Below are 17915 nucleotides of genomic sequence, written 5' to 3' on the forward strand. Positions count from 1 at the left end.
ACAGTTTACTTTCTTTCCATCAGGGTTGTCTTCAATTCCAGTACAGAAAGCCCCCTGCCATTCCTCCCATTCCCATCCTGACTTGAAGCCCCCAGCGCTCAAAACTAGGGTGTCTCTCTTTTTAGGTACATGTGGCAAGAGATTCGAATCATGACTGAACGGTTAGAAAAATATCTGGTCTCTAATTTTAAAAAATAGGATGTTTCACAGTATCAAAAGTGCTTGCTTGTTCTAAAAAGCAGCCCAAGACTGCAAAGAGCTTAAGAGCCAGTTGGAGACGTGGTGCGCGGGTAATTTAGGAGTTAGGATCGCTGGGCTGCAGGGAGGGACCATAGAGTCTTGTGCCAGGGGCCACGGGCTGAGTTTGAAGAAGTGGCCTGGACATGCTCCAATAAATATAAATAAATGTTTGCAGGGTCACAGTGCCCGGCATGGCCCAGGGATTCGCTCTGTGAAACCCTAACGGACTAAGGGAGAAGGGGGCCCGGAGGCCAGCGGGGCAGGTGCCTGGTTCAGAGTTCAAGTTGCTCCAGTCCAAGGGAAGTTGTACGGTCTGCCAGCCCCGCTCCCAGCCTCAGGGCCTGTCCGCCGGAGGCTAAGGCAGGTGTTTCATCCTAGGAGAATAATAAATTAAAGGCCTTCCCCCTGGGGTGTTTGCATGGCACACCAATGCGTCCCAAAGCGGGCTGCAGGATGTTTGGGAGCCAGACTGGGGAAGCAGTCTAGAGAGACCTTGTTCTCAGCTCGGCTAGGCCTCGCATCTCAAGCCTCGGAGAAGCATCAAGAGTGGGGGAGGCGGGGATGCTTGTCCGCTCTCCTCTGTCCTCCTGACTTGGGGAGGCCCCAGAAACTTCCCGTGGAGGTCAGGGAGGAGAGCAGCTACTGCCCTGTCGGCCAGCAGCCCCAGTGACCGTTCAGAGGCCTGTGGGAGGGTGAGGGGCCTTTCTTGCAGGAACACCCGGCTCGGTGAGCATCCTTCCTGGGCCCAAGTTCTGGGGCAGGCGAGGTCGTGGGCTCAAAGCAGGGCTATAGGCTTGTTCCCCGGGGCTCCCAGGTACTGAGAGGAGGAGGTGACGGCTGGCGTGGCCGCACTGTCCGGGGTCGAGTAGGTGCTGTAGAGACCGGTCACCTGCAGGTCTGGGAAGGACTGGGCACTGCCGCCGGAGACGGGGGTCAGGCCCGAGGCCCCCAGCTCACAGCCCAGCGGGGAGTCTCCGAAGGCGCCCAGTGTGTCCAGGCTGAAGCCCTCATCCTTGATCTCCTCCCAGAGGTTCCCTTTCAAAGACAAGAGAATTCATGTCAAACAGACCCGAGTTCGAAGGCCGTCTTAGGGCCAAGGCAGAGACCGCGTGTGCTGTTGAAAGTCACGCGTCGCAGGACAGCATGGAGGAGCCAGCGTTCCCGGCCCTTCCCTCTCCACTGGGCGTCCTTGGGAACGTCACTACCATCCCAGAGCCTTGGACTCCTCGGGAGGGAATGAGATGATCAGAGAACCCACCGCCCAGGATTGAGAGGCTGAAACTAGGCGATGAGTGGGAAACGCTCGGCCCTCGTTAAGTGGCACCATCATGATCAAAGCCAGGGGACAAAACCATGATTTTCCCAGCACGTTTTAACTGCATGATAATCCAGGCGGAGACGCAGCGCAGTTCAAACATACCCATTTCACAGCTATAACTGACTAACTTGCTGACTAACTAACCTGATACCTTGTCCAGTTCCCTCACTAGACACGCAACTCCTTGAGGGCAGAGGATTTCTCGGCCGTTGGCTGGCACACAGTAGGCGCACCAGTGTTAGCGAATGGATGACTTATGAGCCTTCACGGAAGCCTGAACTCCCCTTGCTCATTCATTCATTCGTTCCCCCTGCATTGAGGACGACCATGTGGGTCAGAGTGTGACCTGGCACGAGGTTGGCACATGCAGGTTGAAGCAGTTACTGGTTGAAAGTTTGGGGTCAGAGAGGCCCAGGTTGAAATCCCAGCTCTGCCACTTACTAGCTGGGCGACCTCGGGCCAGTGACTTCACTTCTCTTGGCCTCAGTTCCCTCATTGGCAGAATGGGAATATGAAATGGCAGTGGCCTCCCAGGACTGTTGCAGGATGATGCCTCTGAAGTGCTTGGCACAAGGCCTGGTATACCGCAAGTGCTAACTAAATGCTTGCTGTAATTTGCTAGGATTAGGTGGTTGGGAAGTGTTTTCTGAAGGGACGCGCTGTGGGGTAAATGCAGACCGCCCTCCTTTCCCTTGCCCTCCCTGACCTTTCGGGCTGCCCCTCCCCCAGCCTGCCCCTCCCCCCTCTGTTCCCCTCCCCCGCTTCCTCCAGCCTCACCCTGCAGAGCGAAGTCCATGATGCTGGGGTCCAGGGCGTCCACCTCGGTGTTCATGTCGGTGCTGATGTTGATGAAGTCCACAGGTGCCCTTCCCATGGTGGGCTGGGGGAGGGGGCTGGGGCTCAGGTCCGGCAGGGCATGCAGGGGTGGGGTCTGGGCCGGGGCAGGAGAGTCTGGGGTGAGATGTGCCTGGGGCTGGACCTGGTGGTGCAGGGGAACCGACTGCAGGGACAGGGTCATCAGTGGCTGGGGTGGGAGCTGGGAGACGGCCAGGCAGCTGTGGGCCATGGCCACCGTGGTGGCATGGGTCAGCACGGGGGCCTCAGGCTCCCCTGGCTTGCCAGGGCGTCGGCAGCTTTCTGGCCTGTCCGAGATCAGCTTGTCCAGCTCCTCTGCAGGCAAGTGGGAGAGGCCACCCATCAGAAGCCACCCTACAGTTTCTGGGCCCCAGCCCAGGCCTGGGTTCAAATCCCGGTGATTTTAGCAAGCCTCCTGGACTCTCTAGGCCTCAGCCTCTTCATCTATGAGACGGCATCACACACGGTGCACAGGGTTGTGAAAGTGGAATGAAATCACAGATTACATAGGGACTTTGAGGAGTGAGAGGAGTCTCAGATAACATGGGCTCCTCCCGCGGGGACAGTGTTTTACAGGACAATCTCGTAACTCTAGGACTTCACTTAAACCTCATCACAGCCCTACGAGAGGGAGGCAAGGCAGAGGTTACAGATCCCACGAGATTGGGACAAAATTTATTAACATACAAGGGGTCCTAGCCACTCCCTGCTGCTAAAGAGACATGAAGCGTTGCTGTGGATTGAAACTTGGATCCTCCTTAATGCTCTTGGATAGAACAAGACGCAAATTACTCTTGAATTATTTTTGGTTGTTGGCTTGTATCTCATTGACTACAACACAGTTTTGAGACTGGATCACTAGGGTCCCAGGATCTATTTGGGTTGCACCCATTTTAGAAACGAGGACACTTGGAATTTAGAAGGTGAAGTGGCCTGCCCTAGCTGTCACCCCAAATATGTGTCAGGATGGGCCCTGGATCTCGAACCAGACCCCGGAGCTCTCAGCTGAGGGCCTACTGGATCCTGCTATGGCCTTTCTCCCCATCTTACTGAATTGTTCATCTTTGAGCTAGACTCCCATCCCCCTTGATACTCAAACCTCAAACACGATGACATTCACAGGGCCAGGCCAAATATTCCTAAGGCTGGGTGGCATTAGCCTCCCATGTCACTCTTTCCATTCATATGTCACTTGTATGTCCCCAGCTTCCATCTCTTAAGTAAAAAAAAAAAAAGCGGGTACAATATTTTTTTTTCTAATCTACAAGTAATTCACGAACAGGGTAGAAGATTTGGAAAATAGAGAAATGTGAAGAATATAAAAATTATCAGTGGTCTCTCCATTCACAGTAAAGATTTTGGTATATTTCTTCCAGTCCGTGTGTGCGTGTGTATACATGTATGTCTATAGATATATACATGTGTGTATGTGTGTATGTATATATATGTACACACACACACACACACACACACACAAATGGGTGTGGATATATATGCATTTTAGAATGTGACCATGCTGTGTATATTGCTTCATAACCTGCCTCTTTTCACTTATTGTATTGGGAGCATTTCTTTATATTCCCAAAATATTTTTATCTCTAATACTTGCACGGTGTAACATTACATCTATTTAAATAATCCCCTATTGCAGGATGTCTAGATTGCTTTCAATTTTTTACTATCAGAAATCACTTCATGATGGATAACTTTGTTCATAAACCTTTTGATCAAATCTTTGATGAGTAGAATAAGTGGACCAAATTGGAGGACCAAGTTTGCAAGCTTTCGCTACATTACTTGGCCCTGGAAAAGTTTCACAGCTTACGTTCCCAGCAATTGTACGCGATGATGCTGATTTCTCCACATCCTAGCCCACACTGGGTGTTATTGTTTTGTTACTTTGGGAATCTGTATTGATGTGGTAAGAAAGGTAAGGAAGCCGTGCTTTCCCATGGGTGTTTCGTTTGACATGTCTGTGGGAGAAACTGGGGCTGTTAGCGAGATTCTACAGCTTTTCACGTTTCTGACCAGACCCTTCAAATGGACCAGCCACCACGTAGGGATGGAGAGGAGACACGTATTCAGGGGAGGGGAGGGGGGACGGTCACCAGGCGCCCATGTCCCCGGCATGGTGACTGGGCTCGTTGTGGGATGGGCAGGATGCCGGGAGGGGACGTGTGTGTGTGTGTGCGCGTGAGGTGGGGCACCCGGGCCTCACCGGGGTTGGCCATGCTCCGGTGGATGGCGGCCAGGTCCTTCCTCTTCCACTTGTGCATCTCCTCCTCCATCTTGTCGATGCGGGCCAGGTTCAAGGCCCACAGGCAGCCCTTCCGCGAGGAGCCACTCATCTTATTCTCCACCTTCTCAAAGCACTTGTTCAGGGACAGGTTGTGTCTCACTGAGTTCTTCCAGCCATCGGGAGCCGTCTGTGGGGAGAAGTGGGCCCGTGGGAGACCCCTGCAGGGATGCCCCTCTGAACCCTCTCTCTCCTTGGGGATCTCAGACTCAGGGCTAGAGGGGCAGGGGGACGATGTCAGTATCCAATGCTCAACCTCGAGTCGGGAAGACAAAAGAGAGCAGGGGGGCAAAGTGGCAAACGGGAGGGTCCATGCCCTGATTGTACATGGGTCAGCTGCACTTTAGCTCTGGGCAGTGGTTAAGACATGAGGACAAGGCCCAGGGCTGCCAGATCTCCCGCTCTTTCTCTCCCACTCAGGAAGCAAGCAAGATGATGCTAATATGTGGATAACTGGTCGAGTGCATTAAATGCTGATCATTTTTATAAATGCTCGTACTTTATTGTTAGGTAACCAGATATTGCGATGCACCTCATACCCTATTCATTTTATTCTCTGTCTCTCTCTTACTAATGGTCAACCAGGTGCCAGAAGCTGCCAGTGCCTTTACATGCAGATCCTTACTAACCTTGCCAGCTGGGTATCATCCTCCCCATCTTACAGAGGGGGAAACTGAGGCACGGAGGGTGAAACTGAGGCTCAGAGAGGCAAAGGTTCTCACCAAGTCTGTGTTTAGCATCATTATGTTTTACTGAATCTGTGCTGAATAACTAGGTTGGCCCTCTACCCTTTGCCCCTTGGGATACCTGGTGAACTCCTCTTCATCTGTCAGAGCCCAGCTCAAATGCCCCCTTCTCTTTCTGGATTTCTTGGCCCATGTCTGTGTGAGTGCACATTGCAGGTGTCTATGGACATAACTAGGGGACTAAAAGGGTGGTCCCGTTTGGCCCGGGGCCAATCCTGGGTTCTGACAGTGCCAGGGAGAGGCCAGAGCTACTCCAACATCCCTACCCTGGCTGGGCCCCTCACCTTGAAGTAGGGGAAGTGCTCCTTCATGAAGCTGTAGATCTCGCTCACAGGCAGGCTGCCTGTCTTGCTGTTCTTCAGGGCCATGGCGATCAGACAGCTGGAGGCAAAATGTGGGGCAGGCCAGGCATGAAGTCATCTCAGGCTGACAGCTTAAGCCTCCTCTACCAGGAAGCTGGCCCTGCTTAATCCTACTGGTACCAGCCCCTACACATAGTGTTAGCTCTTGATACCTTTTCCTGGCCCTATGTCTTTCCCATCCGCTAACCTTGACCCTGAGCTCAGCCATTGGTACCGGTTTGAGAAACCTTGTCTTTTCTTCCTCCTTTCTATCCATTTCCCATAACTAATGGGCCTTTAGACTTTCACTAGGCTGCTTACCCCCCTCCCCAAAATCTTGTGAGGTACATACTATTATTTGATGACTTTTTACATCAGAGGGAACTGAAGCTCAGAGAGGCCAAGCCACTTCCCCAAGACCACACAGCTTGTGAGTGACAGAGTGGAGTGCTGGGCTCTGTGTCTGGGGTGGGTTCTCAACCCTGGGGGTTGACTGACCACATGACGGTCCTTCCTACGAACGGGTCCCACCCGGGGGTTCCCCACTCCCCGAAACCTCCCCCTTGGAAGCTTGGGCCACCACACCCAGCTATCTGAGGTGCCCTCAAGGCAGCCCTCACCCCTCTCCTCCCTGAGGTCCCCACAGTCCCAGCCCCCCTGGACCTCACCTGTATGAATAGATGGGCTTGGGGTAGTGTTTGGGGTGCAGTTCCTGAGATGAATGCACAGCCATGCGGGGCTGGGGGTAGGGAGGCCGTGCCCCAAACGGGGAACCATACAGGCCCACAGGAGCGCACTTCCCACGGGTGGGGACGGGGAAGAGTGGCAGAGAGAGAGACGGTGAGAGAGAGCATCAGTCACTCACGATGACCCCGCCCCACCCCATCTCAGAGAGCCAGATGCAGGGTTTACAACCCCAGCAGACCATCTTGTCTCCGCCCACCGCAGGGTTTTCGGGGGAGCCGAATGAACAACCCCATGACACGGTGAAGCATGTTATTCTCATGTTCCAGGTAGGTAAACTGAGGCTCAGAACAGTCCCTCGCCAGTCCAAGTGAGGAGTGTCTGCCTCTGAGTCCAGGGCCCCTCCCAGCCCCCGGTACCTGCTGGACGCCCGGGGGTAGCGGGAACTGTGGTTGGGAGGTGGGAGAGTACAGCTGTGGCGGGTCCTGCAGGCTGGATGCGGGCTGGCCCCCCACAGGGAACTGGTTCATTTGCTGGGGCCGGGAGAGAAGGAGACAGAGGGTCAAGGGGGACTCCAGCCCTGTCGGACACCCCCCTCCCTCCCTGACCCCTGTGGTGGCACTTACGCTGGCTCCATGGTTGGTCAGGTGACCCAGACCCAGCATGCCTTGGGGGGCCATGCCAGCTGGGCCATGGAGCAGGGCACCTGGGGCAGCTCCCACGTGCAGGTCAGCTGCCCTGGCCAAGGCACCTGGATAAAGGAAGCACAGAGATGCCCAGGCTGGGGGAATGGTGGCTGCGGGCAGGGACAGCCCAGTCCCTGGGCACCTCCAGAGAATGGAGCCATCCCCCACCCTTGGGGCCCGGCATATAGTAGGTACTTGACAAATTACTTCTCTGGGTATGGTGGTGGAGAGTGTGTTCCTACCAGCTGCGGGGCCCTATCTGCTCTTCTGCCAAGCATTAGCTCAGGGATAGCAGATGTAACCCCTTCTCCTGTGCTGGGCCTGTGACAGACACTGCATCTATCACAGATTCTCACTGCACCAGCCTGACTTTAGGGAGCCACCCCCAATCCAGCAAAGCTGATGTACAAGGTGATCCTGCCTTGGGGCCTTCAGCTCTCCTCAGTTCTGGCTGCCACCCGGGCTCATCTTTTGTGCTTTGGTCTGTCTGCCTTGTCCTTCTGTCTGACCAGATCCTTAGCTCCCTGAGAGCCAGGACCTTATTTTATGTGACTCGGTGCTCCAAACACCTGGCATAGTGACAGGCACGCAGGAGGTGTGCAGTGATGGAAGGGGCTTTCTTATTTCACAGTTTACATCTACGGAACATCTACTGTGTGCAAGGTACTTTCTGCACCGAGTCCTCACAACACCCTATGAGGGCGGTTTTATTATCTTTTCATTGCAGATGAGAAAGGAGGTTCAGAGGGGAAGGCACCCACCCAAGGTCACACAGCTGTCCCTGGGGGTTCTAGATCAGGGATTGACAAACTATTGGCCACTAGGCCAAATTGGCCCACAGCATTTTTTTTAAAATTAATTTACTTATTTCTGGCTGTGTTGGGTCTTCGTTGCTGCGCATGGGCTTTCTCTAGCTGTGGCGAGCGGGGACTACTCTTCGTTGTGGTGCACGGGCTTCTCATTGTGGTGGCTTCTCTTGTTGCGGAGCATGGGCTCTAGGCACACGGACTTCAGTAGTTGTGGCACGCAGGCTCAGTAGTTGTGGCTCATGGGCTCTAGAGCACAGACTCAGTAGTTGTGGCGCATGGGCTTAGTTGCTCCGCGGCATGTGGGATCTTCCTGGACCAGGGCTCGAACCAGTGTCCCTTGCATTGGCAGGCGGCTTCTTAACCACTGCGCCACCAGGGAAGCCCCACAGCATATTTTTTTATATAAAGTTGTATTGGCACACTACACCCATTCACTTACATATTGTGTATGGCTGGTTTTGCACATCAGTGACAAAGTTGGAAAGTTTCAACAGAGACCATCTAGGTTACAGGGTCTAAAATATTTACTGGCCCTTTATAGAAAGTTTGCTGACCCCTGCTACTTGGCCAAGAACAATTTGTCCAATGAAAGACATACTCCTGGGGACTTCCCTGGCAGTCCAGTGGTTAGGACTGTGCCTCCACTGCAGGGGGAGTGGGTTCGATCCCTGGTCGGGGAACTAAGATTCCCACATGCCACACGCAGCACAGAGGAAGGAAGGAAGGAAGGAAAGGAAGAAAGAAAGAAAGACTGACTTCTAGGCATTAATTTTTCAACTATGGGTACTTTTAGTGTACTGTGGTGATATTTTTTTTCTGGCTGAAAATTACCACGGCATATTTATTTTTAAATACCAAAAGCCTCTCTCTGGTCCATTTTTTGAGTTTCTTTTGATCACTGACAGGCATCCAATTCAGATGTAACAACCTGGTCTGCTGGAGAGAAAATTACACTTATCTAAAAATCTGACTCCATTAATTTTAGCACAGAAATACAGAAGTCTGTGAGAACAATATATTCCTGCTTGTAGCATCTGTGTTTTATTTTAAGACTATAGCTTTATAAAATATAGGAACTTGAGAACCACTCGTAAGAGGACAGAAGCAAACCCAGTGTTTGTGTACAGTTAACCCTCCGTCTAGGGGAAGGAAGGCTGCCTAGTGCATGCACTGCAGTGATTGTTTTTGTTGACTGTTTTTCTTTGACACTTTCTGTGTCTCTAAACATTTAATCCACTCGCTTTGACTGCAACTAGCTGCCATTTACTGAGCACCTACTGTGTGCCAGGTCCTGAGCTCGGCACTTTCTTGGAAGAAGTCGAAGTACTTAAAAAAAAAATTTTTTTTTTATAATCATTTTTTTTAAATTGCAGCGTAGGGACTTCCCTGGTGGCACAGTGGATAAGACTCTGCGCTCCCAATGCAGGGGGCCCATGTTCGATCCCTGGTCAGGGAACTAGATCCTACATGCATGCCGCAACTAAGAGCTCACGGGCCACAACTAAGGAGCCCGCCTGCCACCACTAGGACCCGGTGCAACCAAAAAAAAAAAAATGCAGCCTAGTTAATTTACAACGTTGTGTTACTTTCAGGTGTACAGCAAAGCGATTCATATATATATATATGTCCTTTTTCATATTCTTTTCCCTTATAGGTTATACAAAATATTGAGTATAGCTCCCTGTGCTATACAGTAGGTCCTTGTTGTTTATTTTATATATAATCAATGATAGTGTGTATATGTTAATCCCAAACTCCTAATTTATCTCTCCTCCCCCTCAAAGTACTACTTTACTTTTTAGAGGTAAATGAAATAAACTTTTGTAAAGCGTCAGACAGCAAATACTTTAGGTTTTGCCAGCCATGTGACCTGTCTTCTTTGTTTTTTAATAACCCTTGAAAAATGTAAAAGCATTCTTAACACAAAGGCCACAGGCCACAGGCTGCATTTGGTTCCGGAGACTGTCGTTTGCTCTAGGTGTTCAAGATGTACAGGGGTAAGGGAAGGTCTGTCTCTATTTGTTGCTGAAAACTTAGCTCACACAGCGCCTGGCACACAGTGATGAGCCTATGAACAAACCACATCCCCCTGGGGAAGGTAGAGTTAGTCCCATTTTACAGAGGAAGAAACAGAGGCCCAGAGAGAGAAAGGGTGACCTGGCCACGGCCACACAGTGGTGGATGGCAGTGCTGGGCATCGCCCCTCCCCCGCCACCCCACCCCGCCCCCGCGCCTACCTGGGTGCGCGTGTGGCGCACTGGGGCCACCCAGGTCCACACGGCCACTCGTCACCTGCTGCAGCCTCGGCACGTCCACGGCCGTGAGCCACGACAGTGATTGCAGGTCCCCGGGAAGGTCATCATCGCTGGTGGCGGCCAGGAGCCTGCGGGGAGGGGCAGGAGCTCGGGCAGGGGCGGGGAGCTCAGGCCAGCTCTTGGGGGGCTCGCCTGCCTCTGGAATCACCCCCTTTAGCCTCTCACCTCCCCCAAGCCACCCTAATCCTCCAATCTGCCCACTCCCAGAGATCCCCCTTTGGCAGCCAGATCGCACACCCTCAAATCTTCCCTTCCTTTATTCACTTAACACGTCTTACTCAGTCCCTACCCCCAAGTAATAAGCACTAATGTCTGTTGAGCACTTACTATGTGCCAGGTACTGAATCACGTCCTTCACAGGTATTAACCCACGGAACACCCGAGCCACCTGATGAGGCAGGGGCTATAATTATTCTCATTTCACAGATGAGCAAACTGAGGCTCAGGGCACTGAGTCACTTGCCCAAGGCCACACGGAACAGGAAGGGGTGGGGCTGGGAGCCCAGGCAGCCCCTGGAGGTTCCAGTTAGGACCCACACCCACCAACCCTCAACTGATTCACAAGCAAAAGCATAGCTTTCTATGAAAGAAAAAGTCTGCCCATCGAGGACAGCAGGCAGGTACCCCAATTTGGGGTAACCATGGCTCCCCGGTGCCCTTGAAGTCATGCTTGCCCCACAGCTCCAGGGCCCTGGGCCTCACAGCAGCATCCTGTCCGTGTTATAATGTGGCTGCAAACCGGCCAGGAGCCCACGCCACACCCAGCACACCTGCGGCCCCACAGGCCAGGCGCCTTCTGGTCTGTTGCCCAGAGGCCCATCGTCCAAATTCTAAACTCCAGGTTTCAAAACTAGGTGTCCTGGGGCCTCAGAGAGAGAGAGAGAGAGAGGGATGCAGCCTGTGGTTTTCTCATGCACGTGACCGTGGACCCAGCTGGGGCATCAGCCTCCACCCCCTCCTGCCATCTGCGTGGCTGCCTCAAGCCTGTGTTCTCTCTCCTTCCCTCACTCTGTCTCTCTTCCCCCCTCCTTCCCATCTCTCCTGCTCTCTTTTTCCTTGTGTTTTAGGGCCACAATTAGCGTTGCCATGGCACCCGCTGCTCGGTTGTAGCCGGGCCTGGGCCCTCAGCCCACCAAGCTGGCATCAGGTGACCACCCGGCTGCCCCGGTGATTGGCTGCCTCGTAGGAAAACAGGGCCTGGAAACGATTTGAAAACTCGGCTGGTCCGTGTCCGTAGCAGCAGTTGGCCCGGCTGCTGTCCCCTGGCGGCCCATTGTGTGACAAACGACTGTTGCCCCCATGGCACGTGGCTCCCATTGTACTGGGGTCTCCCTGCAATTGTTTTTACAGCCCCCCCGGCTGCCGCCCATTTGACCCACTCATAACTCATCTGGACAAGTGACAGCCACAGGCCAGGCCTGGGCGATGCCATCTGTCCCGTCAGGCCCGTGGAGACCATGGGGTGAGGCTGAGGGGCAGGGCTTGACGTGCCGCCCGCTGTCGCTGTCGGGGGAGCCTGGCCAGCCCCCACCCAGGCCCCTCCTCACCCCACGGCCAGCCGACCTCCCAGCATCTGGTGGTACGAGCTCCACTCCCGCTCAGTAACCTGCTGTGGCTCCCCAGTGCCCTTGCCGCTCTACCTGGCGCTGGGGCCTCAGGGAGGAGTGGAAATGAGGCCCTGGTGGCAGGTTTCTCAAGAGGGGGGCCCATCAGAGCCCCCTGAATGGTGGGGGACTTGTAAACACACCAGGTTCCTGGGCATCGCCACGGAGCAGGATCTCTGGCGGCAGGGTGAATCTGTTAGATTATGTGTTGGTTAAGAGCTTGGACTCTAGGCTCTAATCCTGAACTTCACTTACCTGTGTGCCCTTGGGCCACTGACTTAACCTCTCTGAGCCTCAGTTTTTGTTTTTGTTTTTTTTAAACAATGTATATTTATTACTACAAAAGTAATATGCCACAATAACTAATGATTGTGAAAGCTGTGAACTACACAAAAACAATTATTAAGAATTTATAAATAACTATAAGTTTAATGCACAAGGAAATAGGTGGACTATTAATACAAGGACTGAGAGACGGTGTTAATTGGGTAACCTTAGAAAGACCTTATAGCCTTTTTTTTTCTTTTCTCTCATATCACTTTTTTTTTCACACACACGCACTGTATTTTATTTTTACAAGAGATAAACTGACACCAAGCATTGTAAATGGATGACCACAGAGCCTCACTTTTTGATCTGTAAAGTGGGGCTAAAATAATAGTTCCTATCACATAGGGTATGCTGAGGGTTAAACATATAGTTGCATGAAAAGACTTGGAACCATGTCTGACTTTGCTGTCATTAATATCAATATTAATGTTAATGATAATATTAGCCAAGTCCTCAGGGGACTGGAAATACATCAAAGCTTTGGGCTCTGGGGTCACACAGACCTGACCCTGCTGCAGCTACCAGTAGTGGCTTCCACTTACTGAGCACTTCTTGTATGCCAGATGCTGGGCTGCATGATGTGCCCATTTTACAGATGGAGAAACTGAGGTCCCGAGCTCACAAATGCTCTGAGCTTATTTCCCCCAGAGTGAGAATCACATAATGTAACTGCTTAGCACACAGCTGCACGTGTGGTAGGGGCTGAGTTAATGGTGCTCTTCTGATCGTTCTTTTCTTTTTTTCCTGCTGTTTGTAAGCCCTGTTGGGCCTCCCCTTCCCTCATAGCAGCAGCCCCAGCACCCCATGGCCCCACCTCCATGCTAGGAAAGCCCTTTTGGCTCTTCCTCCCCCACCCAAACTGTGCCTATCCCTGGAGGCTCCCTTCAAACTCTGTCTTCTGGCCTCTTAATGCCAGTCTCCTCACATATCACCTGACCCCACCCCTCATTTTACCCATGGGGAAACTGAGGCCGAGAGAAAGGAGGCAGTTTGCTTCCAATGTCATACTCCAGGAAACGACCAGGGCAGGGGCTCCTGGCTCCCCATGTGGCCTTTCCTAGCCCAGGAGTACCTTCTCCTCCAGGAAGTCTTTGCCACCCAGACCCCAAGCTCAGGGACCCCCTCTGCATCCTGACTGCTCCCTGGGCCAGTGAGTCCTGCCTTGCCATCCCTCTGCCCACATCCTGCCCCTTGGCTCGCTGAGGGCTGGCCCTGAGCCCCCCCCATCACCCTGTAGCCCAGGACATAGTGGCACTACTTAAATGCCTGCTTGGCCAGTTGAAACAGGCTGACACCAGGCCACCAACCCAGAGAACTGCTTGACAGTGACTGTCACATCCAAACTGTCACATTAGCACCTCTGCCCCCTTGAGTCCTTGAGACAGCCTCAGGACAGGGATAGGGAACAGACAGCCCCACTTTACAGATGGGGAAACGGAGGCCAGACTGGTGAAAGCAAAATTGTGACCAGGACTCGAATTCGGGTCTATCTGCTGACATCTTGGGCTGTACCTGCAGCACCACAGGCAGAGAACCTGATATCCTCTCAGGCAGATACCCCACCCTGAGTCCTGGGCTCTCAGCTGGGGCTGTGTGAATGACCATCAGCCAGGGGCTGGTTCAAATGCAGAGTCCAAGGTCCATCCCAGACCCTGGAATCCCACCCTGGGGCTGTGGGGCCTGGGAAGCTGTGTTTTAGTGCCTCCCTAAGCTCTGGGGGGAGGACAGCCCTGAGGGGGTGTGGCAGGGGCTTCGGCACAGCTCAGGCTCTGGTTGGATGGATCTGGGTTCAAGTCCTTATGACCCCCCCACCCCGGTCTGTGAGACCTCAAACAAGTTACTTCCGGCCCCTGAGCCTCCATTTTCTCATCTGGAAAATGGGAGAGGAACAGACCACATCTCCCTGGGTTGTTGCACGGATCAGATGAGCCAGTGTGTGTTCAACTTTTGGCACAGGCCTGGCCCCCGTTCTCCCTTCTTGGGGGTTTGCTGCTCATTCTGGGGGTGGGCAGCCAGGTCCTGTTCCCCTGCTGCCTCAGGCATCCCAGGGTGGTCTGGTCCCCCCTCCAGTTCAGGCCAGAATGCCTGCTTCCATGTGTCTGGCACATGGCCCAGCTGGCCCTGCTGGTCTCCTGAGATGGCTGTGGATGCCCCGGAGCTGTGATGGAGTCTGCGGGCCCCGAAGCCTGGCTTATGTCCTGCTGCCCCCTAGGCTCACCTGGCATCCAGGCACCTCTTCACTGTGTGTCACAGGAACCAGGAGGTGATGCTCTAGGGCCTAAATGGGAGTGTCCCATACCCACTGCCGGGCCCGGGGCCTTGACCATCTCTGTCTCCTCTCCCACCCTCCTCTGCCCTTGCAAAGAGGCACAAAGCCCCCTCTCCACGGTGGCATGTAAAGGTCCCCCAAACCTCTCCCTTACCAATGCCTAGAATCCCCTCATTCAAGGTGTCCCCATGTGCCCCATTCCTGCGCTCTCCTAGCACTTCATTTTAAGTGGCATAAACCATGGGATCCTTGGCAGTTGTGACAAGAGAAAGACTTCTTGGTTCAGGAGCCACCATGGCTTCTGAGCCATAGCCCTTGGAAAGGCACTTAATCCCTAGCCTCAGTTTTCCCACCTATAAAATGGACACAAATGATAATACGAGCTGTAATATCTTATACCCTGCCTGGGACTGGCTTGCTGGTGTGGAGGCCAAGTGGCTTGTGAACCATCCTGTCATCTGCGAGGGTTTGGGATTATTCCCTGGAGTGTGTGTGTGTGTGTGAGAGAGAGAGAGAGAGAGAGAGAGACAGAGACAGAGACACCCTGTGTCAGTCTCCTGAGTGGGTTTCTCATCTGCTGGAAAATGATGGGATATTTGCAATGCAAAGGAAGAGGCAAACCTAGCCCCATCGCCCTGGGATCTCCCAAGACCTGTCCTACTCACTTTCTGCATCTCTGGGTGAGGAGAGCCAGCCCCAGGTCACCATGTCGCTGATGCCTCCCCACCCAGGGTCACCTCCAGAGGAAGCTACAAGGAGAACGAAACTATGAAACTTCAGAGACACAGCTCCTTCCATCTGCTCCCTCCGCTCTCCCTACCGCGCCCCCGCTCCTATCTCACCCCCGTCCCTCTGCTCTGACTCTCTCCCACTCTTTCCTTGCTGGTGTATGTCTCTCTGTCTCTCTCTGTCATTGTGTCAGTGGTGCCCTGTGATGAAGTCCTGGCCCCACTTGTCCTGCCTGGTGACATCAGACCTGCTTCCAAACCTTCCTGAGCCTCGGTTTCCTCCTCTGCAGAGTGGGGTAACAATGACAGAGGCAAAGCACTCACAAGAGGCTCTTAGTAAATGTCCATCCTCTTCTCCTGTCCCATCTCTCTCTGATGCGGCATCCAGGGTCCCCAGATCTCTTGCAGACCCGTCTCCGTCCCACACACTCATTCACCCATCATTCCTGTGTCCCCAGTGTCGGCACTATTTAAAGACACTGAGCCAGGCTTTCAGGGGATGAAAGCAGTTAACCCATGCTCCCGCGCCCAGGTAATTCCCACACGCCCAGTGCTGGGGAGCCATGGCCCCTGCCACACCCTTCTGTCAAGCTCAGGTGACCCCATGCTCTGACACGGGTGTAGTGTGCGACGGGCCCTGGGCCCCAGGGTACCAAATGTTCCGACCTCCTCCAGCACCCTCCATTGTGCCTGCGTATCTTCTCTTCTTTCACAAAGGATGCCTTCCCTTCTCCTTCTCTGGACCTGTCATCATCCCCTCACTTGAGCCCCCATTTCTCTGAGCTCCAGGGAGCCCCTTAGTGGGCCACAAGCCTCCACCTTCTGAACCTGGCTGATGTCCCCAGGGAGGACAGGGGCTGTACTCCCAGGTCTTGGGGGGCCCCAGGTCTGGCAAAGAGGAGGCCGGGACAGGGGCCAAGTTCACTGCTGGGTGCTGATGCTAAAGCAGGACCCTTGCACCCTGGCAGGAGCCATACACCCAGAGCCCATCACAGGGCCGGGCATACAGTGGGTGCTTAATAATTACTCAAAGATTGGACAAGTGAGCAAACAGATCCAGCTGTCTAGATGTCCCACCCCCACTGCCCCCAGGGCCCAGGCAGGGGTGAAAGACTCAGTGTAATTTTATTTAATTTTATAGTTAAATAAAATTGAATCTTATTACAGCCTGTGGACACAGGTTGCGGTGAGTGAGCCCCTGGGGTGCACCTTGTCCCTAATAGAAGTGACTGATCTCACGTCATCCTCACGAGAGCCTGATGAGGGAGGTATGTTACCATTACTACCTTCCCATTTGCCAGGTAGGGACCCTGAGGCCCAGGAGAAACAGGCCTGTCTAGGGTCCCCCAGCCAGAGCCTGGGTTGATTACAGCCCCACCGTCCTCTCTCCCTGCCCTACAAGGAACAGTTGAAGACATGTGCTCTGTGAGTTCTAGAAAATCCAGGCACTGCGCTGCCTCACAGGGAGCCACAGGTGGTTATTTAAATTTAAACTCACTAAAATTAAATAAAATGATAGATGCAGTGTCTTCGTCACGCCAGTCACATTTTGAGTGCTTGGTGCCCATACGTGGCCAATGGCTTCCATAGTGGACCGTGCAAATGTGGAACATTCCCATCATCGCCAAGCATCCTACTAGGCGGCAGCCTTCTGGAACATTCTTCAATCTTGATGGAACAATCTGTGGTGTTTCTACCTTGCCTTAAGACAACTGGACATTTGATTTGGATTTGGACACTTAAGGAGCTGATTTCCTGGAAGTTTGAGTTTTATTAGATGTGGGCGTAAAAGGGTCCTCCACCCCACCCACCCACCAGTGAGGAAGTTATGGGGAAGGGCTCTGTAAAAACTGGAGCTGCATATAAGGCAACTCATGAAGTAGTGAGCTCTCCATCCTGGGAGCATGCAAGTAGGAGCCAAGGGATGGCCTGTCAGGCCCCTGTTGGATGAAAGATGAGCCTTAAGCAACCTCCAAGGTTCCTTTTGATACAAAGACCCTGTAACTCAGGGGAGCAGTCTGCAGCTAAATCCCTGGTTGCATTTCCAAAGTTCTAACATCTTGGGCAGCCCCTTTCCCTCTCCAGGCCTCAGTTTCCCCATCTATAAAGCATTACTGGCAGGGTAGAAGTTCCCTCAGGGTCCCACTGGTCCTAGGGCTCTAGGAAGGCAGAGTAGCACCCCAAGGTTAGGGGCGGGTGTGAACCCCAAGACAGGTGGGCCCGGGCCTGACCTCCTCCTGGCTGTATGACCATCACCTGCCCTGGGCCTCAGTTTCCCGGCATATAAAATGGGAATAATAATAATAATAGCACCTACCCTAAGGGGGCTGTTGAGAACACGTTAAGAGTTCATTTAAGCATCATATCAGATGAAGCATCTGCTTTCAGTTTAACCTGAAAAAGCAGGTTAAACTATCACCTCAAGGGTTCCAAAGGGGACCCCTGGCCATGCAACCTTCTCAAACCAAGTGGAGGATTTGTCACCAGTAGGGTATCCTCATTAGTGAATTGGGGGCAAAAAGAAAAGAAAAAGACCTAGGTAGCACTCCAGAGTCCCCTTCTGAATAAAAGGGTTCACTCGCAGCTCCCCGCCCATACAGGAGGCACTTCATTTCAAAGCTCGGCCACATCCATCTTCTCCTTATTAACACACACACACACACACACACACACACACACACACACACACACACA

The 17915-nt window shown here is 53.1% G+C and overlaps 2 protein-coding genes across 6 annotated transcripts in view; one reads left to right on the forward strand and one right to left on the reverse strand.

Moving 5' to 3' along the window:
- The window catches only part of ACACB (acetyl-CoA carboxylase beta), a 186003-nt gene that overhangs the window by 139492 nt on the left and 28596 nt on the right, over positions 1-17915 (forward strand). For all 4 annotated transcript variants that reach the window (XM_029224967.1, XM_029224990.1, XM_029224974.1 and 1 more), the window contains exon 54: positions 6745-6809. The gene's annotated coding sequence lies outside the window, so the exon portion shown is untranslated. The remainder of the gene's footprint in view (positions 1-6744; positions 6810-17915) is intronic.
- FOXN4 (forkhead box N4) overlaps positions 693-17915 on the reverse strand; it is a 24404-nt gene continuing 7181 nt past the window's right edge. For both annotated transcript variants that reach the window (XM_029225047.1, XM_029225038.1), the window contains 8 exons: positions 10213-10358; positions 7107-7231; positions 6900-7013; positions 6465-6592; positions 5740-5836; positions 4632-4839; positions 2336-2728; positions 693-1275 (listed from right to left, as the gene is read on the reverse strand). In XM_029225047.1, the coding sequence (XP_029080880.1) occupies positions 1016-1275; positions 2336-2728; positions 4632-4839; positions 5740-5836; positions 6465-6592; positions 6900-7013; positions 7107-7231; positions 10213-10358 (1471 nt within the window). In that variant the 3' untranslated portion in view covers positions 693-1015. The remainder of the gene's footprint in view (positions 1276-2335; positions 2729-4631; positions 4840-5739; positions 5837-6464; positions 6593-6899; positions 7014-7106; positions 7232-10212; positions 10359-17915) is intronic.

Source organism: Monodon monoceros, unplaced genomic scaffold, assembly GCF_005190385.1.
Source record: "Monodon monoceros isolate NGI ecotype Baffin Bay Population unplaced genomic scaffold, NGI_Narwhal_1 Super_Scaffold_1, whole genome shotgun sequence".
In the NCBI taxonomy this organism is placed as follows: domain Eukaryota; kingdom Metazoa; phylum Chordata; class Mammalia; order Artiodactyla; family Monodontidae; genus Monodon; species Monodon monoceros.